Source organism: Pecten maximus, chromosome 2 (assembly GCF_902652985.1).
Source record: "Pecten maximus chromosome 2, xPecMax1.1, whole genome shotgun sequence".
Classification (NCBI taxonomy): domain Eukaryota; kingdom Metazoa; phylum Mollusca; class Bivalvia; order Pectinida; family Pectinidae; genus Pecten; species Pecten maximus.
Genome location: NC_047016.1, coordinates 18999560 through 19024937, shown reverse-complemented (window position 1 = coordinate 19024937; position 25378 = coordinate 18999560). Strand labels below are relative to the sequence as shown.

At 36.4% G+C, this 25378-nt stretch overlaps 2 protein-coding genes across 4 annotated transcripts in view; one reads left to right on the top strand and one right to left on the bottom strand.

Annotated features, from left to right (window-relative positions):
* Positions 1 to 705: 705 nt before the first annotated feature.
* On the bottom strand, positions 706 to 8332 carry LOC117320895 (endothelial differentiation-related factor 1-like). The gene is made up of 5 exons (XM_033875383.1): positions 8131 to 8332; positions 3898 to 3949; positions 3509 to 3669; positions 3192 to 3285; positions 706 to 1256 (listed from the first exon to the last, which is right to left on the bottom strand). The coding sequence occupies exons 1-5, from the start codon at positions 8197 to 8199 to the stop codon at positions 1204 to 1206; spliced, it is 429 nt and encodes a 142-aa protein (XP_033731274.1). The 5' UTR covers positions 8200 to 8332; the 3' UTR covers positions 706 to 1203.
* Positions 8333 to 8486: 154 nt separating this feature from the next.
* The window catches only part of LOC117320872 (large proline-rich protein BAG6-like), a 29016-nt gene continuing 12124 nt past the window's right edge, over positions 8487 to 25378 (top strand). The window contains exons 1-14 of one of the 3 annotated variants that reach the window (XM_033875374.1): positions 8487 to 8661; positions 11761 to 11854; positions 12110 to 12151; positions 14496 to 14571; positions 15036 to 15226; positions 16392 to 16463; positions 16654 to 16788; positions 17504 to 17856; positions 18267 to 18390; positions 19708 to 19893; positions 21769 to 21888; positions 23575 to 23782; positions 24387 to 24488; positions 25003 to 25283. In XM_033875374.1, the coding sequence (XP_033731265.1) occupies positions 11792 to 11854; positions 12110 to 12151; positions 14496 to 14571; positions 15036 to 15226; positions 16392 to 16463; positions 16654 to 16788; positions 17504 to 17856; positions 18267 to 18390; positions 19708 to 19893; positions 21769 to 21888; positions 23575 to 23782; positions 24387 to 24488; positions 25003 to 25283 (1953 nt within the window). In that variant the 5' untranslated portion in view covers positions 8487 to 8661; positions 11761 to 11791. Of the gene's footprint in view, positions 8662 to 11760; positions 11855 to 12109; positions 12152 to 14495; positions 14572 to 15035; positions 15227 to 16391; positions 16464 to 16653; positions 16789 to 17503; positions 17857 to 18266; positions 18391 to 19707; positions 19894 to 21768; positions 21889 to 23574; positions 23783 to 24386; positions 24489 to 24915; positions 25284 to 25378 lie in introns of all 3 variants that reach the window. The other 2 variants (XM_033875358.1, XM_033875366.1) reach the window with 2 other exon arrangements.

The following is a 25378-nucleotide window of genomic DNA, read 5'->3' as shown; positions in this document are numbered from 1 at the left end:
GGGTCGGATGTTACAGGATGTTAATATATTGGTCTGTAATTTCAGGTCTCACTAAAAGAAATAATTTAGTCTCACTCTAAAGAAAAGTAAGCATATAATAGCATCACCCTATAACTTTGTTAATCCATTGGTCGGCATTCAATCATAACAAGCTTACTAGGTATTGCATGTCCCCTACTGGCCCCTCTTAAATAGTAACAATGACCTTGAGTTTGACCCCAAAACCCTGAAACTTCAACTTGCTAAAGATATTACGGTCCTTTATCATTGTGTAAAATTTGATCAAAATCCCTCAAGGAATGAAGCCGGTGGATCACCGACAAATGTTGGTGTTACGTACATACATACATATGTACAAGATGGGTGCAAAGGAAACCTAGTCATTTCAGTTTCACCAGTATAATGTTAAGATGCTGGTAAATTGCATGAAAGTGGGATTTTTTTTTACCAAACATCATTTCCTTGCAGTCAAATTGGAATCAAAATTGACATACAAATCATTGGCGAAATTTTGCATTTAGCTTTTTTGCTCTGTATTCTATGTCAATTAAATGACCCTATCACCATCATCAGACAAATGACCAGTGTACTTTAAGGTGTGAAGTGTACAAGAATGATGTCTTACTACATTTGTACTTCCAATTGTAAATACATCAACAGTTTGAAGAAAGTGTTGTCACAAAAATTCAAACTCAAAGGTCAATATAGGCATGTAAAGAAACTTTATTACGACAACCATTACCATCATGTTTTTAACTAAACTTGAAGATGATTCTTGACACTTTGTGTCATGCTTCATGGTGTCATCAATCTGTCTATAAACGTCACCTTTACCAGCTGAAGCAATGAAACCTTTGATGTAATGATCCCTCTGCTGTCCCTTTAATATTTACACAAAAACAATCCTTAACACATTCAGAACCACTTAATTCACAACGTTTAGCCATCTTACTAATTTTCTCATAATAGGACAAAACAATTGTCACTTAAACAAATGCTGATAAGATTAGCAAGAAATACATCTGGATAATGTCTATACAAATAGTCCATAGTTGACAAATTTGCGTTGAGAAATTGTAAACGTAGACAAATTCTGCCCAACCTGATATGAAATATTTTATAGCAAATGCATGTGTTGTAATAGTATGATGTAGCGCCACATGCTACATAAAGTAGCTGTAGAGTGCCAGCATGCTGCATGCATCACTTCTTCTTGTGAATAGGCTGGCCAATGTCCTTTCCACGAAGTTTCACACCTGTAATGACAATGTTTGACATCATAAATAATGATTGCTCAAAACAGTTGCTCTTATTCTTTTCTCTATATTCCCCACATAAAACATCTTGTGTGGTGTTTCCTTGTCTTCATACACAAGTAGTCAAAAGGCATTTCACTGCCTACACACATACCTCATCAAATGACATTCAAATCAACTCACAGACCTTCTAAAAGGACACTCTCATCTACACACATAATCAATCAAAGAACAGTTCCACCTACATTAACAACCCCTCAAAAGACACTCCCATCCACACACATAACCCCCTCACACAAACACTACACCTCAAAAGACACTCCCATCCACACACATAATCCCCTCACACAAACACTACACCTTAAAAGACACTCCCATCCACACACATAATCCCCTCACACAAACACTACACCTCTAAAGACACTCCCATCCACACACATAATCCCCTCACACAAATACATCCCCTCAAAAGACACTCCCATCCACACACATAATCCCCTCACACAAATACAACCCCTCAAAAGACACTCCCATCCACACATATAATCCCCTCCAACAAACACTACACCTCTAAAGACACTCCCATCCACACACATAATTCCCTCACACAACACAACACCTCAAACGACACTCCCATCAACACACATAATCCACTCACACAAACACAACCCCTCAAAAGACACTCCCATCAACACACATAATTCCCTCACACAAACACTACACCTCAAAAGACACTCCTATCCACACACATAACCCCCTCACACAAACACAAATCCATCCACATATCCCCTCAAACGAACATAATCCCTCAAATGACACTACAATCCATACACACTATCCCCTCACACAAATACATCCCCTCAAACGACACTCCCATCCACACATATCCCCTCACACAAATACATCCCCTCAAACGACACTCCCATCCACACACATAATCCCCTCACACAAATACATCCCCTCAAACGACACTCCCATCCACACACATAATTCCCTCACACAAATACATCCCCTCAAAAGACACTCCCATCCACACACATAATTCCCTCACACAAACACAACCCCTCAAAAGACACTCCCATCCACACACATACCCCCTCATACAAACACTACACCTCTAAAGACACTCCCATCCACACATACCCCCTCACACAAACACAACCCCTCAAACGACACTCCCATCCACACACATAATCCCCTCACACAAACACAACCCCTCAAACGACACTCCCATCCACACACATAATTCCCTCACACAAACACAACCCCTCAAAAGACACCCCCATCCACACACATAATCCCCTCACACAAACACAACCCCTCAAAAGACACCCCCATCCACACACATAATCCCCTCACACAAATACATCCCCTCAAAAGACACTCCCATCCACACATACCCCCTCATACAAACACTACACCTCTAAAGACACTCCCATCCACACACATAATTCCCTCACACAAATACAACCCCTCAAAAGACACTCCCATCCACACACATAATTCCCTCACACAAATACATCCCCTCAAAAGACACTCCCATCCACACACATAATTCCCTCACACAAACACAACCCCTCAAACGACACTCCCATCCACACACATAATTCCCTCACACAAATACATCCCCTCAAAAGACACTCCTATCCACACACATAATTCCCTCACACAAATACAACCCCTCAAACGACACTCCCATCCACACACATAATTCCCTCACACAAACACAACCCCTCAAAAGACACCCCCATCCACACACATAATTCCCTCACACAAACACAACCCCTCAAATGACACTCCCACCTTCATATACAGCTCCTCATGGGCACACCCATCTACACACATAACCAATCTAGAATTTATTAAGATGTGGCAGCTGAATGCAGATAAACCCTTCAATGCTGACAGCCTGATAATCCATCACTACAGACTTACCTAAGCATCTTTCCAACTTGGAGATCACTTGCTGGTTGGGTATGGCTTTTCCAGATTCATAATCATTGACCACTTGTGGTTTTTCATTTATTTTCTAGAGAAAAACAATATATTGTTAAAAGAAACTATTGAAATTATTTGTTATAAGCACTTATTGAAAAAATATCATTACTAGAAATTCATGGGCGAAAGTGATTTACCCCAATAAAACTCAAAAATGACTCATATCATCTATTGTACAGTAATTATAAGCACAAGATTGTTGCATCATCTACTGTTTGTATAATTGTTGTAAACATTAGTACAAACAAACTTACAGTTGCCAGTTCCTTTTGTGTCCATTCTTTTTCCTGTCTACTCTTCTGGATCTGACGGGACAGACTCAATGCCACATGTTCATGATGCAGTTCTTCAGTCTCACGGTCAAGTTTTGCTGTATTTTTCGCAGCCGACGACTGCTTGTTTTGGGAAGCAGCAACTGATGACAAAGCACAATGTCCGTCAAGGTTCTAGTTTACAAACATCCATCTAATATTACATCCAATATTGTTTTATCAACGTTAACTGACCAGTGAAGAGTCTGATAAAGTGTATGAGTATGACCAAGAATAATGCTGTCACCAAATTACCAATATAGTTTCAAAAACTTTTTAACTTTCTTACAACAAATCTATAAATGATCAGAGCATTACAATAAGATACCTACATTTTTTAGTTGTTTCAACATCCTTTCCCTGTCGTATTGCTGCATTGACAGCCTGAAAGTAAAACATAGAAATAACTGGATATGTTTTAATTGTAAACAGCAAATATTAGTCAATTATAATATTTCAACTCCATATCAAGTACATGTAATTGTTTTATAAAAGGGTGAGTCCCAGACAAAATGTGTGTGTCACTGTGCATGCATACTCCATCACAAGAGGATATCGCTGCACATTTTTGTTTTAGTTCACATGTAAAGTCTCAGTCTGTTATATATATATAAATTAAAAAATGATTCAAACATGACTAACATATAGACTATTTCATTTTCAAAATCATGAATAAATCAGAGTAATTATAAAGTTTTACATGTCATTTATTAATGTAAATAAGGTAACATCATAATAATATTAACACAACGTTAACTATTTTCAATTTTGAAAGCATTGTGTAAATATTTATCTCTTTAATTTTGACGTATGTACAATATACAATGCATACAGTTAAAACTCAAAAGGATGATAGCTCCTTATATATTAATTCACAACAAGGTCAGAACGTACTGAAAATAAACCCTTACATATGTAATCAGCTAAATAAGTGTAGATGGTAATTATAATAGATCAAAGGCGTAGATTTGATAATATCTTGATCCTTACTAACAGTCTGTTACTGAATTTTGACGAAATACATTATATTGGAAGATTTATATTTCTGATCTTAATGCTCTATCTATACAGTATACCTTCTGGTTGTTTAGTAATGACTAGTTTTAAATTTAGGCAAATTTAGCTTTAAGGAAGAGTATACATATACATATTCTTCCACAGTTCACAGATTTATCACCAGTTTTCGATGTGAGAGATTTCTCTGTCAACCCTTAGGGTATGACATATTGCACGCACTAATAATACGGCACTATATATTCTGAACTGGAAGTACTTACGGAACTACTTTTTGAGTGACGCCACTATAGTTCCAGCGTTGTTATTTCATGTTAGATATGTGTTCTAGAGACACAAACTTGACAAAGTTTAATGAAATGACAAAATGTACTGTACATGTTGTTAACATCAGAATAGTATCACTGATACCTTAATTATTTTAGTGTCTGTTTAAATAAGTATTGAGAATTAATGGGTACTTCATCAAATGAGGATATTCATACGCTGACCATGAGCATTTGTTTACAAACAGACCTTGATCACCGATGGAATATTCAATTATTTAAAGTGGTGTGAGAAAAATAATCATTCCCTACGTATACCTAAGTGTGACAAAGAAATCTCAACCCGAGGAGAATTCATGAATGTCCCTGAGGCTTGCCGAGGGTTTGATATTAATTTATGAATTCCCCAAAGGTTTGAGATTTCTTTGTCACACACCAAGGTAGGGAAATATTCTATTAATCAAGAATCCTCTGTTTTATTATGTTGACGACCACAAGGGTTTGGTTAACATTTCAGGATTTTGAAACATCAATACTCCTGATTCTCATATATGTTTTTAGAATGTATAGAAATATTGGATTTTTAATGATGTACTGATTAACTGTTATCATATATACTCAAAATCCTGAAACTGAGCTTCTGTACATGTAATATATTATACCAGGTCAAATCCAAATGTCAACTTCTAGAAATGAGAACAGTTGACTTGTGATGACAAATAGGAACCAATATTGGAACCAGGCATATCCAACAAGCATCAAACATAATAACTCAAAATATATGTAAGTTCTGGTACAAAAACAGATGTGATAAATAGTTTGATTTGTGCAACAACCATGAACTAATTTCTCTAACACTACCACAGCTGTACTAAACAGGTTGGGCACAACCCTGCATATATATGGGTAATAGTCCTGCAATTGAGTAATTGTGACAGTTTTTTGAGAGATAAATGATTCCCTCAAATGCAGGATAATTTGAAACAAAAATACAAAGTTCTTTAATGTATCTGAAACAAGAATGGGTGTCATCTTTGTAATATGCTCCAATAATCAATGTGACACTGTGTATATTTGTAATAGGAAGGAGTAATGAACAAGAGGCCCAGGGGCCTTAACAGTCATCTGACTCTCAATTAAAAACCTTATATTATTGTAGTATGTATTCTCTGTAGCAAGTATATACACTGTTGGCTATGGTGGCCATCTTGGATTTCTGACCGACCCAAGAAATAACAACACTTGGTCTGGACCATCTAAGGATAATTTCTGGTAAGTTAGAGCTGAATCTCACTGGTGGAATTTGAGAAGAAGATTGAAATAGGCATTGTTCAGGTAAATCATGATTGCACAATCATGTTAGAAAATGGCCACCATGGCTGCCAAGTCAATGATTTTACGAGGCCGAAAAATAACAACACTTTGTTGGCCCTCCTTCCTTAACATCCTCACCAATTTCCAACTCAATGGCACCAGTGGAACTGGAGAAGAAGTTTAGAATGTGTTTTTCAAGATGGCTTGGATTTCAGACCAACCCGAAAAAATAACAACACTTGGTCGGGATCATATCAGGATCATTTCAGGCAAGTTTCAGCTTAATAGCACTGGTGGAACTGAAGTTAAAAATGTGTTTTTCAAGATGGCGGCCACGGCGGCCATCTTGGATTTTGGACTGACCCGAAAAATAACATGAGAAGAAGTATAAAATGTGTTTTTTAAGATGGCGGCCACAGCGGCCATCTTGGATTTCGGACCGACCCGAAAAATAAACAACACTTGGTCGGGATCATATCAGGATCATTTCAGGCAAGTTTCAGCTCAATAGCACTGGTGGAACTTGAGAAGAAGTTTAAAATGTGTTTTTCAAGATGGCGGTCACGGCGGCCATCTTGGATTTCGGACCGACCCGAAAAATAACAACACTTGGTCAGGATCATCTCAGGATCATTTATGGCAAGTTTCAGCTCAATAGCACTGGTTGAACATGAGAAGAAGTTTAAAATGTGTTTCCAAAATGGCGATTATGGCGGCCATCTTGGATTTCGGACCGACCTGAAAAATAACAACACTTGGTCAGGATCATTTCTGGCAAGTTTCAGCTTAATCCCACTGGTGGAACTTGAGAGGAAGATTGAAATGTGAAAAGTTTACGGACGACGGATGGCTAGAGGTCATCCTGACCCTTCGGGTCAGATGACCTAAAAATATCCTGCCCATGCTGGGCTTCAAACTAGCGACCTTTCCTCTCAAGGCAAACATCCTACCACTACAGGCTAAAGGGAAATTTCCACTAGTCTGAGCTAGTAAATATAAGGTGACCTTATACTCTCTACTTTTACACTATACTCCTTCCTTTAAAAAGTCTTTGCCCCCAAAGACAACCACAAGACATGTACAGGTTCTTTATCACCAAGGACTTGGAGTGGTCAATGGCACTTAATCTGTTATAGGAAGGAGTAATGAAAAATACTCTGCCCATGTGCTGGGCTTTGACCTAGCGACCTTTCACTCTCAAGGCAAACATCCTACCATTAGGCTAAAGGGAAATTCCCACTGGTCTGAGCTATTACGTGACATCTTTATACTCTCTACTTTTACATAATATTTGCCAATAAAAAAATCCAGTTTATTTTGTTATATAATTTTTGCTAAAAAATAATTTACATCATTGACTTTGTTCTCCATTGACTACAGTGTATAGCCATTGGCATGGGATCATTTTTTATCAGAGCAAATGTCATAAGTGAGCATGAATTTACCAGTTTTGATAAATTTCACCACATTAATTAATGGAGGTGATAAAGTTTTTGACCTTCCCAAAAAAAACAGACAATAGATCTAGAATAACTCCCTTGTTATGTAAACATGTACCATGATATTGTTGCTTTGGTTATGGGATTATCTTAAAAATATGACAGCCTTTTTGATACAAATGTTTAAATTTACGTGTTCCCATTTCAAATTATCTGTTATATTTGAGCTAATCCGAAGGGTTCTGATGTTAAAGATCGTCAGAAAATTCGGACTATATTTAATTTGAACATGTTGATTACCTACAGCTATATATATATAAGTACTGTAACGAGAAATTGATTTATGGTTCTTCGCGCGCCGTTCACAGTAATAATCTCACGTCCTGATTTGTAAACGACAATTGCGAATATGTTTTTTTTTTATTCTGTTAGCAGGAAATAATCAGACATCCATAATAATCAAAGTTGATACATGTTGTTTACCAAAAAAATGGTCACAGGGTGAAGTTTGTGAGCCCAATCATTATCATACCTGTTGGGTGTTAGATTGACGACCCCATCTGCCTCCAATGGTTTTAACATCCAAATCAAATTCAGCCATGTTATTTTAAATTGCTATCTGAATGAGGAATTCTTCACTTTTGTGCTTGGAAAGGTACAACTATTCGTTGTTTTCAGTTTGTTTCGAAATCTTGATGCAATATGGCGTGTTGTGTACTTATATTTGGGATGTCGTAAAACTAAGTGTTCCTTTTCTATTTGTTATTACCACTAAACTCTCATAATACAACATAAAAATGAAATATCAAACAGTATCCATTGCTTAAATAAATAATGAATACAATTTATATTTTTACTTTTTGAAAATGCGACATTCCATAAACAGGTATTTAACTTCCGGTGTTGCCCAGTCGGTGTCATTTCTGCGTGTTAGGTTTGTGATTCCCAAGTTTTACTGTTAAATTTACTTTCGTTGTCACAATCCATTCGATATGACATCATACTTTTAAAATTAAGCATATTTTCAAGGCACTGACGGAGAACTGAAACACAAAAAATCTTGGTGAGTATTCACAAAGAAGATGAAAAACACAAAGTTCAACATCCTGTGCACAGAATAACCCCGTCCTGTAACCGAATATAATATTGCACCGATACGAGGGCTTTAAAGCAGGCGGAGAGAGGAACCTACAATTAATCTTATAAAGCTTAAATTTTGGAATATTCAATAATAGATTCATTACAGAACACATGGCACCAAGACGATGGACCGATGCAAACAACTTAACAAGAAAGGTCTTCAAAACCGATAACCGGCCAAGTTGACACTATATATTGCACATTTTGAAATTCGTCTTATTTTCGACAGAATTGAACACACAGCAACGACTGTTGTAAAAACCACTGTATCAGACAATAAGTTGATGGGTGCGAATGTAACATTTCTACTACCATTCTTATCAACAAACAAAATGCTCATTTAGAAAATAACTTGGTTACATTTTTTACTGAAGAAATGATTCATTATGGTTGTACATTAACTGATTATATCTGATCATCTATATTGAAATCTCAACTGATTTCCAACACTAACTACACATCAGCCAGATTATTTTCTGCATGATTTGTATATTTAAGCTTATATGTTGGCTCATTTCCCGTTAAGCGCCATTGCCTTTTTAACCGTCTTTATTAGTATTATATACAACTTAGTATTTAATCAATGTAACAAGAGAGAAGGAAGGCAACAACCAGCATGTTTAGACTTCAATTAGATCTCGACAAACTTGCTTAATGGAAAAGAGATAGGAATATGGTGTCTTTCGTCCAGATAAGCTTAACATATTATTTTTACCAGAAGTAGAGCTCCAAAAAATTACCAAGATATATTTCATGGCCACACTCTAAGCATGTAAATTCCACAAAGAAATCAGGGCATTACCGGATATATAATATCTTCTGACATATCAGTAACATCTGTAACAAGGCTTATGACACCATCATGCTTCCTATATATATGTCAAAATACAAAATTAATTCAAAGAGCATAAAAGGACAAGCATACAAGTCATTGGTCAGACCAACTGTGGAATATGCTAGGAGTTTGCAATCCGTATTTGGACCATGACATCAACAAAATAGAAATATAGAGGATCTAGATTCATTATAAATCATCATGTGAATATATCCAGTGTAGGGGAAATGCTTGAATATTTGAATCGGCCACATTTAGATATCAGGAAAAGAAACTACTAACAATGTTATACAATCCCAACCCAATTGACCCCAAAATACCTCTACCCCCTTAAGGCTTTGAAGATATCAAGATGACATTGCTACTCCATATATACCCCACTTAGAACAACAGATAAATATCATACTTCCCTTCTGACAGTGGTCAATCAGAACAATTTTATTGTTGATGTCATTCATTCAACAACATTAGATCGGCCCTTCTCCCTGGCACAAAACCATAGATTCAGCATTTGATCATATTTTACCTTAATTATGGTCCTTATTTCTCTACATTTGATTAACTTTTGTGAGGAGATGTTTTTAACCTTAATTAACGTCAGGTTGCCTTTGGCACCTGCCATTATAGTCGTGGGGTAAATTTTGTTAGTCACACTTTTGTTTCCGGCTAACAACTTCTCTTTTCTGTAATACAAATGATATATATCTGCAGCCTAATATAGTTCCTATTTTAACAGCAATTATTGACACGATTTAACCGATGGTTCACGTACGCGTGTTTACTGCAATTATTTAAAATGAAATATGAATGTTTGGTGTTCTAGACTATTTTAGATTATAAATATAAACATTTTCCTCATCAGTATATGCAATTTTGTTGGCGTAGGATTACGTAGTTCTGTGTCGATCCTGCCTTGAAAACGAAAGTAACAAAATCGGCCGAAATCGCGGTTATGTCCCAGCGATCTTTCGCAGTTTCATGTTTATTTGTATGTCGCTAGAATATGCAAGAAATATCAAAAGGAATTGAAGGCAAGTTGTAACAAACTACATTGCCATTTTTTCATGAGGATTTTATAAAATAAGATTATTAATTGTTTATTTGAAAAGAATCTAACGATTATGATCCGTGACTGATGTACTGGCGTCTTGTTTGTCAAAACTTAGTGTAGGCCTATATATGTCATCGGAGAGCGTGACCGACAGCGCGACTGCAGTTTTCTATCAGAGGTAAAATATTTGCATTTTCGATGTTACTAGGGGTCGTAAAATAGATGTTTGCTAGGCCTAATTAACATCTTATAATATAGATAACAAGAAATATCTTTTAAAAAGATAAACGGCATAGTTTTAATTTGGTTATAATGTAAAACTGCTGGTGATATAAATTAAGGAAATAATGCGATTCAGCACGGATAACAAAATTACATCAGTTTGAATCATTTTTGGTGATAATAAGACTGCATTTGAATCAGGAATATAATTTCATTAATGTGTCATTTGAAAAGATACATCCACTTATTCAGCTTGCATTCAATCTTAACTTTGTTTCGTTTTTAATTGCATATCTGCATTTTGCATTTACTGCTACATTGACCAATCACATACTTTATCCTGACTAGTAACGCCATCTGTCGCGTCATCTCCGGGGCCAAAAGAATATTATACGGTTATGCCGAAAAAAACTTAGGCTGTGTACATCTTGGATTTTATCTCTTCATGTTGTAAATGTAACTGTTTAATAAACCGATTTGTCCTTCAGTTGATTTTTTTTTTCAAAGTTTACAAGCAGCTTTACTGATTCAGAAGTACATGTATATCAATAATCTTCCACAAACATGAAAGGAAAAGGTCAGGGAAAGAACTATACTCCGCTTTTGGAAAGTTTTCAGCAGATAAATATGTTATACATGTTTTCTTGAATATATATAGAATAGGAATAACCAGATTAAGACATTTCACCTGATACAAATGTATCTGTCTGACTATAAAATCCAATATTAAATTTTTTAATTTATGACCTCAAACCCTGACGTTTCTCAGGGCCTTTGCCCCTTTGATTGTTTTAGACATAACCAGGTATACTGGTACCTACAAGAACTTTTCTATTTTTGCCACTGCATATCTGCTATAAGCCACATGTTTTCTGTTGAAAAAAACCTGACCTGATATCATAATATTTTTTCAGAGTTTAAGGACAAACTGATTGAGATAGAAACATGATGGATGTGACCGTGAAAACCCTGGATGGGCAGAATAGGAATTACAGTGTACCGGAGAATGTAAGTCTTGTAGGCAGAATAAAATCCCATGTTTCCAAGAATATGCATCTTATGAAAAAAAAGGAGCTATACATTTTTCTTGAGAATACTCTGTGTATGTAAGTTAGATACAGAAAAGTCTTGTTGGTTCCGTTTTCTCAGACGGCTGTATTAATTATATGTCAGTGTTTCTGGGTTATTGTACCTATTATATGTTATTAAAAAGCTATCTAGCAATTTAATTATACTGAAGAAATTTTTCTATTTTTATTTCAGATTACTGTGAAACAATTTAAAGAAAAAATAGCAAATTCAATAGTAAGTATAAGCTTATTGTTTTCTTGTTAATAACTCTGATATATTACTATAGATCACTCATGTCATCTGATGATAACAGAATCACTCATATCATCTGATGATAACAGAATCACTCATGCCATCTGATGATAACAGAATCACTCATGTCATCTGATGATAACATAATCACTCATGTCATCTGATGATAACATAATCACTCATGTCATCTGATGATAACAGAATCACTCATGTCATCTGATGATATGATGATACAGTGATTTTTCAGCCTATATAAATAGGGTCGGGTACCGATCCCATTCCCAATGAGATTTCATTAAAAAAAATCCCAATTGTCCCGCCGAAATTCCCAAATAATTACCGATTTCAATTCCGGATATTTTGACCCGGTCGCTGTTTTTGCCATTAGTATACAAGTAATGTGCAAACGCTTGGGTGATCACGAATCGCCATAAAATGGCGGCCTCACATAATGGCAAGTACTACGCAAAGAAAATACGATTATCCGACAGCAAGGGCTCCAAAACCCTGACTGAACTATTAAACCCAAAACACCAACACAGACGGCATTATCAGAACCCATAGTATACATGCCAGTCCACTCCGATTGTCGGGACAAAGCCTGCTACGTCAGTATCTCCGCCACCTTCAGTCGCCGAGCCGGACACCGACTGTCAAGTCAACATAGGTCTACTTAAAGGAAAACCAAAATGAGATCGACGCCTTTTGATGAGAATTAATTTTGAGGGACCAGAACACTTGTCCGCAGAGGACCTCGGATCTCTGATCCTCTTGTTCAAAAACAAAAAAGACAGACAAATACCCTTGTGAACACTGTCACAACAAAATAGAAAAAATAAAACCAAAGTGATCTCCATTTAATTGTTTGTTTATTGTTTAAATGTATATAATAATTTATTTGTAATTCAAATTTACAATTTTCCCCAAAAATATCATTTTCCGCGTTAGATTTTCCCAATTTCCAGGAAAGTTATTTTTTCCCAAAATAGGCTGAAAAATCACTGTGATAACAGAATCACTCATGCCATCTGATGATAACAGAATCACTCATGCCATCTGATGTTAACAGAATCACTCATGTCATCTGATAACAGAATCACTCATGCCATCTGATGATAACAGAATCACTCATGCCATCTGATGATAACAGAATCACTCATGCCATCTGATGATAACAGAATCACTCATGTCATCTGATGATAACAATCACTCATGCCATCTGATGATAACAGAATCACTCATGTCATCTGATGATAACAGAATCACTCATGTCATCTGATGATAACAGAATCACTCATGCCATCTGATGATAACAGAATCACTCATGCCATCTGATGATAACAGAATCACTCATGCCATCTGATGATAACAGAATCACTCATGTCATCTGATGATAACAGAATCACTCATGTCATCTGATGATAACAGAATCACTCATGCCATCTGATGATAACAGAATCACTATTGTCATCTGATGATAACAGAATCACTCATGCCATCTGATGATAACATAATCACTCATGCCATCTGATGATAACAGAATCACTCATGTCATCTGATGATAACAGAATCACTCATGCCATCTGATGATAACAGAATCACTATTGTCATCTGATGATAACAGAATCACTCATGCCATCTGATGATAACATAATCACTCATGCCATCTGATGATAACAGAATCACTCATGCCATCTGATGATAATAGAATTAATAATGTAGTAAGTCTTATGATAAGATAAATAATAATGTTGTCCAATGACAACAGGATAACTGACATTATCTGACGGCAATGGGACAACTAAAATTGCTGATTATAACATAACAAATGTAACTGATGACAAATAAACATAATTATGTATGGTGATAAAAATATTGTTTGATGAACACATGACAATAGAGTTGATAAAGTTTTCTGATGATAACATGATTACTAATGTTGTTTGATAATACCATGATCAGAAAAGTTGTCTGAAAATGGAATATTGGTGTTGTGTACCTTTATTTATTGTGTATTTTTGAATCTTTAGGAATAATAAGTCAGTCAAATAAGGAACATTTATATTATAGTCAGCCAGGACAATTTACTTTGTACACACAGGAAATTTCAGAATTGTAGTCTGTGTATTAGAAACTGTGATTGTTGGGACTGTTAATGAATGTTCTGGCCAATTTTGACTAAAATTTAGCTTGGACAGAGTTCAGAATTAGTCATGATTCAATATGGTGTTGTCACTGTAGAGCTGGTATGGTTCAACTATCCACCTACAGGTCATGTTTAATATGAATGATTTAGATCCAGCTCAGATGTTATCCATTGTTACAGAACATATCTGCAGAGATTCAGAGGCTGATATTCCAGGGACGAGTGATGCAGGATGAAAAACACATGAAGGATTACGGTGAGTTATAGCAAATAACAATATAATCCAACCATAGACAAACTGGTTATGTACAAATTTGGAATCTTTACCAGTTTATCACTGTAGAAATTTGGAAAATATAAGAATCTTTTTGCTCGAATTGGGAAAGAACCATCAGTATTTATAAAAAATCCTTGAAGATGATGGAATCTTTTGATTTAGAATCTCATTCATATAGATACCATTATCAGATTTACATTTATAAAACATTTTAATTAAATTTTTTCGTGTTTTTTTTTAATTAGTTTGCTTGACTTTAAGATTATACACTTGGCTGATTGAAAAAAATTAAATCTATTTGGAGATATTTTGGATCAACTTGCAAATAGAAACCTGTCCTTTTGTAAGACTCTATAAAATGCTTGCAAAATCCAGCAAAGTTTTTCATCTTATTTAAGAATGTGTTCTGTTAAGTATTATTTAACTGTATTATTTGTATACAGATGTACATGGAAAGGTGATTCATGTGGTCCAGAGGATGCCTCCATCCAGTACACCACGACCTGGAGGGGGTGCCACCAATGCAGCTACACCACCAACAGGGGGAGCCACTGGTGAACAGAACCTCCACAGTACATTGATTGGTTCCTTCATCAACCTGCCGTCTGATGTGGCTGACCCTAACCAAGTGCATGTAATACCAGCTTTTGTGTTTATACTTCAGTTCAGTATATGATGTACATTATTATGAATCAAAACAAGTAAACCTTGTTTTGTGTTCTTAACTCACTATCATCAGATAACAGATATCTGTCCGTATCTAGATAAAAACTGTCCAAATTAACACTCTTTACTATCTCATCGATTTCTTTTAATCTTTGTTAACATTATTAAGTTAATCACTTGATTATTCTTTTTTGTTTATTTAATTTTTTATTTCATTGATTTTTGTGGGATTTATGGCATTTTGCAATTTCTGTACATACCTAATTATAGCCTTTGGCTTGCAGGTCTGGAGTTATGGCCCTTTAAATTTTTTGTTACATATTGATTTAAGAGTTGGGTATGAAGTAAGCCTATGGCTTACAGTTCTAGTTAGGATTTGTGGTTTTTTCATTTGGAACTACAACTCACAGTTACTTTTCTGGCTTTACTGTCCTTAATTATCACATCATTTGAAAAACATCCAATTCTGTATTCTGAAGAAAATTTATAGGAAAATTGCCTTGTTATTTTTCCTGTTAGGTGTTAAAAATTATCATTTAGGTTAATTTAAGTAATCAAAGTTAATTGGAAAAAGGAGGAACAAAATTTATTTGATGGAGATTACAATATGATATTACAAATACACATGATGCATTTGAAATGATGCTATAAATATATTTGTAAAATTATCACGTTTCTTAATAATCTTAATAACCTTATTACAGAAAAAGATCATTAGGGGAAATAAGTGGCGCAAAATGAAATCATTTACAAATGTAGAGAATTTGAAAACAATCCTATTGAATATCTGCAGAGGGTATTGAAAGTTAATTTAAAATCAGTAGTAGGAAGTGAATTGCATTAAAAAAAATTATACATTGAGGTAATTCTATTTTTCAGGAAATATATATAATAAGGAAAAGTGGGATTATTTATGAGTATTAAAATCTGAAGGTTCAGCAATATTGCAAATCTCTGCATTAACTTTCTTACAGCTACTTTAGGATAGCTTTTCATACATTTTATGAATACAAAAATGGTGAAGTTGATATTTTGGGAGAATACTGTGCAGAATTAAAAATAATGGACTTGGTAACACTCTGAGATATGAGCAGAAGTATTTTACAGAAAGTCTGTATTGGTATATGTTTCAGAACATTGTACAGCAAGCTGTCAGTAACATGGGAGATATGGGAAGGAACGCCCGAGTTACAACTAATGCGTCTGTATGTATCATGTCTTGTGTGTCAGCAAATCACGGGGGCAACCCATACTTATATCATCGAAAACATGTATTCAATGCACAGTACTAGACAAGGCAGATGTGTATGGTTCAGAGATAGAGTATGAAGTATGCAGTAGGAGATACCACAGATAGATAGAGATGTACTGATGTTACAAGTATTTATGTTTCAGGATGACGGCTCCTCTGTCGATGTGCATATTCATCTAGGACAGGTCCCAGGGGCCAGACAAAGTGAGTCCCAACTGAGGATTAACCAGGCGAGACGCATGCTACAGATGGCACGAGAAAACCTTGACAAACTGGATGTGAGTATATAGTGTCTAATTACACCATTAACAGTAGGTTGTAATTGATGTAGGCAATGATATGTGGTATTAAGGATATTCTACTGAAAGGGTTCACAAATAATGGTAATATTTGAAGCTCTGCTATTGGTTAGCCACAATTTATAACTCAGAGGGTGGAATACTCAAACCCTTCACACTCACATATTCTCTTGTATTTTGCCAAATCATTTAAGATTCTCATCCGACATTCAGCCATGTTTCAACAGATCAAAAGGCTGCCTTATTGCAGAGGTCATGACATCACATCATTGTTGTTGCATTGATGCCCATGTCACATAGATCCAGATAGCGTAGATATATTGCAGTAATATGTAACAGCATTACATGAATAGGTATGAGAGAAAGATCTGATTTTCAACTGGACCTGTTAAGTATTAGGTACAAGGTACTATATAGTACACCGGACTTTGACAATGTTATACCTGTACAGAGTCAGGTGGTCGCATGGCATAGTGGTAACACACTTGCCTTTCACCTAGGCGGCCGGGGTTCGATTCCAGGTTATGGGGTCACCTGCCCGACCACATGGGTTTTCCCCAGGTACTCTAGTTTTCACACACAGTAAGACCCTCGCGTGCTTCCATCTGGGCAAACAAGCGTGATTAATATAAGTTGAAATAAATTGTTTTGCAATTGTTGTAAAATAAATAAAGTTTACATTTTACCTGTACAGAGGCTTGGAAATCCCCCTGCTGAGGAAGAGCAGCAGCAGACAGAAAGAGGCCAAGGATCCAGTGATTCACCAATGGATGTCTCTGAATCAAACCAACAACAGTCTACACAACAGACCAATCACACAAATACTTCAGAGCCTTGTCAATCACAGACACCAGTGCGATCAGAAACACCATCACAACCAGAAGCACCAACACCATCACAGCCAGAAGCACAAACACCACCAACCACAAGGCCAGAGCCTCCAACTACCTCTGCATCCAACAACAGCCAATCAAATCCATCCACAGAAAACAGCAGTAGTCAATCAACCAACGGCAGCTCCTCAGACACACCAAGGAGAGGGCCAGTGTAAGATTGCACTATCCTTTAGGCTTTTAAAATAAGTGTATAATCATAGAACCTGCCAATTTATTGTACACATTTCAAACTAAGATAAGAAAATGCTGTAAAATGTTGAGTACACAAATATAGGTTGAAAAGTGCAGCACTGCCATGTTGGTACCATTGTATGTTTGTAGAAAAGCTAGCCATGTTTGTCAATAACTCCAGAAGAACTATATGTGCTTTATAAAAGTAAAGGAGGTAATGAAATCTTTAACAATTCATCCACAAATATCGTCACAGGTAATTTACCTTTGTATATGTATGAGGTACAAATATTAATAAAGTCACACGTACTTTATCTCTGTATATGTATGAGGTATACACATGAATAGTTGCATTCCCTGTGTAAATTTTATCCTTTCTTATAACTGTAGGCGCCCGAACATCTCCATAGTGGCTGATGTGTTGGAGGAAGTACGAGAGGTAAACAATCGACTACAACCACATATGGACACTTACCAGAGAATAGTACGAGAGGATAGACAGCTCCCTGCTGAGGTGAGTACCTTCTGTAAATCTGATTATCATCATCCAGTCAAATACTTCTGAACAATAACTTGAGTTTCCATAAATTTAAGACTACCTGTTACATACTGAATATTCATGCTTGTGATTACTATTAGGTCTGAAGGTCTTGGGTTACAGTTTCCTTACTATACTTCTTTACTCAGAGTGTCCCAATGTCAACCAAACTAAGATGGCAACACCTATTGCAAGCCCATTCTTGCCCCCAAAAAATGTATTTATTAGACAAAATATGCATAGTTTGAGAATTTTCCTTTGTTTTAACAGAAACTACACTGGAAGGAGATGAAGTAGCAAAACCTGACTAATCAGTGGCTAATTAACATTTATATTACTGTTGCCTTTGCCCTATTCAATTCACAGGCATATAAGAGATGCATTTTGTTTTAGTGTTTTAATTGGATTGATAACATGTCAAGTTTAAAAGTCAAAGGTGAAGGTCACCATTACAATACATTGCCATCCATAAAAAGCTATATACATGTACTGTTTTGACTTTTTGAAATACTGTAAGTGCATCTCAAACTTTAACTTTGAAATTTCTTGAAGATTTGATACTATCAAGGCAGAGAGACCAATTTTCCAAGACATACATACCAAAACATAAATTTCTATGAATTATTCCTTCCAAAAATTTAGTATTCTGTGAAAACGTTTTCTCAATTATCTAAATTTCTAAAAAGACAATATTGCAGAAATATTGCATTTTGAAGATTTGTAGATCATAAATAACTAAGGAATAAAAGATAAAAAATCAAAATGCACAATATTGTAATCATATTTACTGGATTTCATAATATTGTCTGCAAAGTGTATAGTAAATAATGGATGTAAATGTAAATAGAAAATTAGCTTCTGACTAGGAATTCTGTTCCCTTCTGCCATTGAAACTCAAATTTCATCTTTGTTTCTTTACTGAAAAGTTTTGCTTGGGATGACATTTCAAAACAGGTCAAGGTCACAGTTATTAAGAGAAAACAAAATTATAGCACATTAAGATTTGTTCTCCTGAGTTAGTTAAACTAAATATAATGCTTGCATACCATAAATAGTTTGTTTATCATATTTCTGAGCTGCATCTGAAATTCAACATTGCTGCCAGTGACAAGATTAGATTTTATTAGCTTTCAGTCCCATAACTCCTTAAGTGATTCTTGGAATTTCATGACAATTTTTCAAAATACTCCTGCACAAATTTCAACAGTCAACACTAAATCTGTCTCTTCAATTTTCCTTTCCTACAAAGGCATCCACTTATTTGTGTGTAATATTACTGTTAATGATATGCAGGAGACACGAGAGGCTCAGGAGGTGTGTAACATGGTAGGGGAGATTCTGCATGCCATCAGCCATTGTTACCACAGTCTGAGTGACCTGATGGTTGACATGGGAGAACAGTCACCCCGACAGTTGTACGCAGCCTTTGTTCCAGCAGCTATACCTGCAGCTGTCATACAGCAGACCATACCAATACACGTAAGTTAACATGTCATACAGCAGACCATACCAATACACGTAAGTTAACATGTCATACAGCAGACCATACCAATACACGTAAGTTAACATGTCATACAGCAGACCAAACCAATACACGTAAGTAAACATGTCATACAGCAGACCATACCAATACACGTAAGTAAACATGTCATACAGCAGACCATACCAATACACGTAAGTAAACATGTCATACAGCAGACCATACCAATACACGTAAGTTAACATGTCATACAGCAGACCATACCAATACACGTAAGTTAACATGTCATACAGCAGACCATACCAATACACGTAAGTAAACATGTCATACAGCAGACCATACCAATACACGTAAGTTAACATGTCATACAGCAGACCATACCAATACACGTAAGTTAACATGTCATACAGCAGACCATACCAATACACGTAAGTAAACATGTCATACAGCAGACCATACCAATACACGTAAGTAAACATGTCATACAGCAGACCATACCAATACACGTAAGTAAACATGTCATACAGCAGACCATACCAATACACGTAAGTAAACATGTCATACAACACACCATACCAATACACGTAAGTTAACATGTCATACAACACACCATACCAATACACGTAAGTAAACATGTCATACAGCAGACCATACCAATACACGTAAGTTAACATGTCATACAGCAGACCATACCAATACATGTAAGTAAACATGTCATACAGCAGACCATACCAATACACGTAAGTTAACATGTCATACAGCAGACCATACCAATACACGTAAGTTAACATGTCATACAGCAGACCATACCAATACACGTAAGTTAACATGTCATACAGCAGACCATACCAATACATGTAAGTTAACATGTCATACAGCAGACCATACCAATACACGTAAGTAAACATGTCATACAGCAGACCATACCAATACACGTAAGTTAACATGTCATACAGCAGACCATACCAATACACGTAAGTTAACATGTCATACAGCAGACCATACCAATACATGTAAGTTAACATGTCATACAGCAGACCATACCAATACACGTAAGTTAACATGTCATACAGCAGACCATACCAATACATGTAAGTTAACATGTCATACAGCAGACCATACCAATACACGTAAGTTAACATGTCATACAGCAGACCATACCAATACATGTAAGTAAACATGTCATACAGCAGACCATACCAATACACGTAAGTTAGTATGTCATACAGCAGACCTTACCAATACATGTAAGTTAACATATCATACAGCAGACCTTACCAATACACGTAAGTTAACATATCATACAGCAGACCTTACCAATACACGTAAGTAAACATGTCATACAGCAGACCATACCAATACACGTAAGTAAACGTGTCATACAGCAGACCATACCAATACACGTAAGTTAACATGTCATACAACACACCATACCAATACACGTAAGTTAACATGTCATACAGCAGACCTTACCAATACACGTAAGTAAACATGTCATACAGCAGACCATACCAATACACGTAAGTTAGTATGTCATACAGCAGACCTTACCAATACACGTAAGTAAACATGTCATACAGCAGACCATACCAATACACGTAAGTTAGTATGTCATACAGCAGACCTTACCAATACATGTAAGTTAACATGTCATACAGCAGACCATACCAATACACGTAAGTAAACATGTCATACAACACACCATACCAATACACGTAAGTTAGTATGTCATACAGCAGACCTTACCAATACATGTAAGTTAACATGTCATACAACACATCATAACGTCTTTACATCATTACATTCCAGACAATAAACCTTGACTGATAGTACTTAGGAAAACTGAGCCATTAAATGTATCTGATATTTTGTAGGCACAGATCAATGTTGGAGGACCTCAGGCTGCTCAGAGAAATATGGCCACCCAGTCCTCTGTGCAAACCTCATCTGCAGCTACTTCTACATCACAGGCCTCCAGCCATGCTGCCTCACAGGTAGTGTACAAGATGTGTTTTGATTGTGTGTGATGTAGTGCGTGGTATGTTGGTAGTAAGTGATGTAGTGGTACTATGTAGTGTGTGGTATGTTGGTAGTAAGTGATGTAGTGTGTGGTATATTGGTAGTAAGTGATGTAGTGGTACTATGTAGTGTGTGGTATATTGTTAGTAAGTGATGTAGTGGTACTATGTAGTGTGTGGTATATTGTTAGTAAGTGATGTAGTGGTACTATGTAGTGTGTGGTATATTGGTAGTAAGTGATGTAGTGTGTGGTATGTTGTTAGTAAGTGATGTAGTGGTACTATGTAGTGTGTGGTATGTTGGTAGTAAGTGATGTAGTGGTACTATGTAGTGTGTGGTATGTTGGTAGTAAGTGATATAGTGGTACTATGTAGTGTATGGTATATTGGTGGTAAGTGATGTAGTGGTACTATGTAGTGTGTGGTATGTTGGTAGTAAGTGATGTAGTGGTACTATGTAGTGTGTGGTATATTGGTAGTAAGTGATGTAGTGGTACTATGTAGTTTGTGGTATGTTGGTAATAAGTGATGTAGTGGTACTATGTAGTGTGTGGTATATTGGTAGTAAGTGATGTAGTGTGTGGTATGTTGGTAGTAAGTGATGTAGTGGTACTATGTAGTGTGTGGTATATTGGTAGTAAGTGATGTAGTGGTACTATGTAGTGTGTGGTATATTGGTGGTAAGTGATGTAGTGGTACTATGTAGTGTTGTATGTTGTTAGTAAGTGATGTAGTGGTACTATGTAGTGTGTGGTATGTTGGTAGTAAGTGATGTAGTGGTACTATGTGGTATATTGGTAGTAAGTGATGTAGTGGTACTATGTAGTGTTGTATGTTGTTAGTAAGTGATGTAGTGGTACGATGTAGTGTGTGGTATATTGGTAGTAAGTGATGTAGTGGTACTATGTAGTGTTGTATGTTGTTAGTAAGTGATGTAGTGGTACGATGTAGTGTGTGAATATTTCAAGAGATCATCTGTATTAAGAGACTATTCTACAGCTTCCTTTGAGTGGTCTCTTATTACAGATATGACTATATATGGTTTCGATCAACTAGTCTGTAGAGTTATGATATTTTTAGTGTTATCATTTAACACATGGAACTTTTTTGATGGATAAACAATACAAATGAAAATTATATTTGTGTAATTATAGTATTTCTTTGTATATCAATTATAATTTGTGTTCATTTTTATATTTATAAAAGCTCTGCACTTGGTTAAAATGTTTTGTAAAATCTTCAGTTTGATAAAGGTCTGTAAACTGGAGATCTCCAGTTTACCAATGTTTGACTCTTGAAAGGTATGTGCAGGTACTTGTGACATCGCAAAAATAGGTGCTACAGACAGCACAAAATTTGACTTTGGAATGCAATAACCCTGGTACAGGTTGAATATATTATGAAAAACTAATCAGAAAAACGATAATATAAGTTTTAATCTGCCTTCTATGGAAAGTTGTTTTGACTGGTTAGTTCGGATTCAAGCAAGAGAGATTGGAGATGTATTTTGTAGTCATTGTAGTTGCCTGTACTTGTATATATTTTCCCACCTTTTACTCAAGAAAGGAATATGATGTCTACAATCAAGAAGCAGGTGTACATGTATTTGTTGTTATAGTTACATGTATTTGTTGTTATAGTTACATGGATTTTGTATTTCAGACACCATCCACCCAGGCTTCTGGTCAGTCTACAGGAACTGCTACAACCACACCTGCCCCTGGGGCCACACCTGTTGTTGCCCGGGCTAGTACTGACCCTTACGTGTTTCTGGAGGTGGGCCCAGACAATGCTGTTACTGTTAACAGTATCACAGCCCATGTCATATCCTCAGAACAGGAAGTCCCGAACACCTCAGGCCCGAGTACAGGTAAATATAGACTGTATGATTACCCATATCATATACTCACAACAGAAAGTCCCTGGTATGATTACCCATGTCATGTCCCAAGAACAGAAAGTCCTGAACACCTCAGGCATAATACAGGCAAATATAGACTGTATGATAACCCATGTCATATGCTGAGATCAGGAAATCCCCACACACCTCAGGGCCCAGTACAGGTAAATACAGTCCGTATGATTACCCATATTATGTACTCGGATCAGGAAATCCTAACACACTTCTGAGGGCCCAGTACAGACAATTATAGACTGTATGATTACCCATATCAGGTACTCAGATCAGTAAATCCCCACACACCTCAGGGCCCAGTACAGGTAAATACACACACTGTACAGTCTGTATGATTACCCATATCATATACTCAGATCAGTAAGTCACCCTAGACCTCAAGCCCGAGTACAGGTAACTTCAAATTCAGACCATATGATTACCCATGTTATATACTTGGAACAGGAATTTCAAATGAAAGAAAACAATATTTTGGTGCCCTGTACTTATATTGGCCTTATTTGTCTATTTCAGCGTAATATAGTTGGAGAATATCATCAGAAAGTCTTTCTACTTGTAGGTTCCACAAACACAGCTCCGCAGGGTGTTCATGTTCATGGCCATAATGTGACCCAGGACCTCATCAACAACATTGTCAGTTCAGTCATGCATGCGCATACGGGTAAGTTTTACCACAGATGATTATGTACATGGTGTATATATATATGACCCTGTGTAGGAAACATAATTGCTGTTCATAAAAAAACAAGAACATTTCCATTTATAACATTTCCAATAGATACAAGGTGTTAACCACCCAAGACGAGACAACCAGTGGTCTATATCAGGTAAAGTATCATACCATTTCTTATTAAAAGAATTTATGTAAACATCAGTGCTCTGTAAGGCATGCAAGTTATCAATCATTGATGGCCTTACTGATAGCTGATTCAAAAATGACAGTTGTTTGACCATAATGAATTATAGTTCACTGCTATGAATGAAACAAAGAATGGGTTTGAGAGAAAGAAAAGCGAAAAATATTAAGGAGCCTGTTGTGGTCTGTACTAGAACAGGCCTGAAGATATCGAGGTTTCTCATTCAAACAGGCCCAAGAATTGGTCCTGTGTTAGGCTTAGATCCTAACAGTCTACGTTTGAGAAGACGCTCATTTCCCTCATCATCTGCCACTACAGCTCAAACTGGTAGCCAAACAACCTCACAGAGTTCAAACTCCTCTGGGACACAGACCAGCAGCGCTACTTCTGGGCCATCAAACACTTCAGGCACCCAGACATCAAATGCACCCACAAACACCTCCGGGACACAGACTGGTATGCGTGCACCACATACAGCAGCTTTCGTAGTACCTGGTATGCCTGGGATGATGCAGAGAATTCCCACTGCTGGACCAGCCTCCGTGGACCCTTTCCTGCCCTGTTCATCTCGTCACTTCCTCCGTCACCAGGCTAGGAATGTAAGATTCTGCAGAACATTAATGAATGTCAAGAAAACTAACAGTGAACTTATAATTTTATCAGTCATATGTAAGAATTCCTTAACATTTAAAAA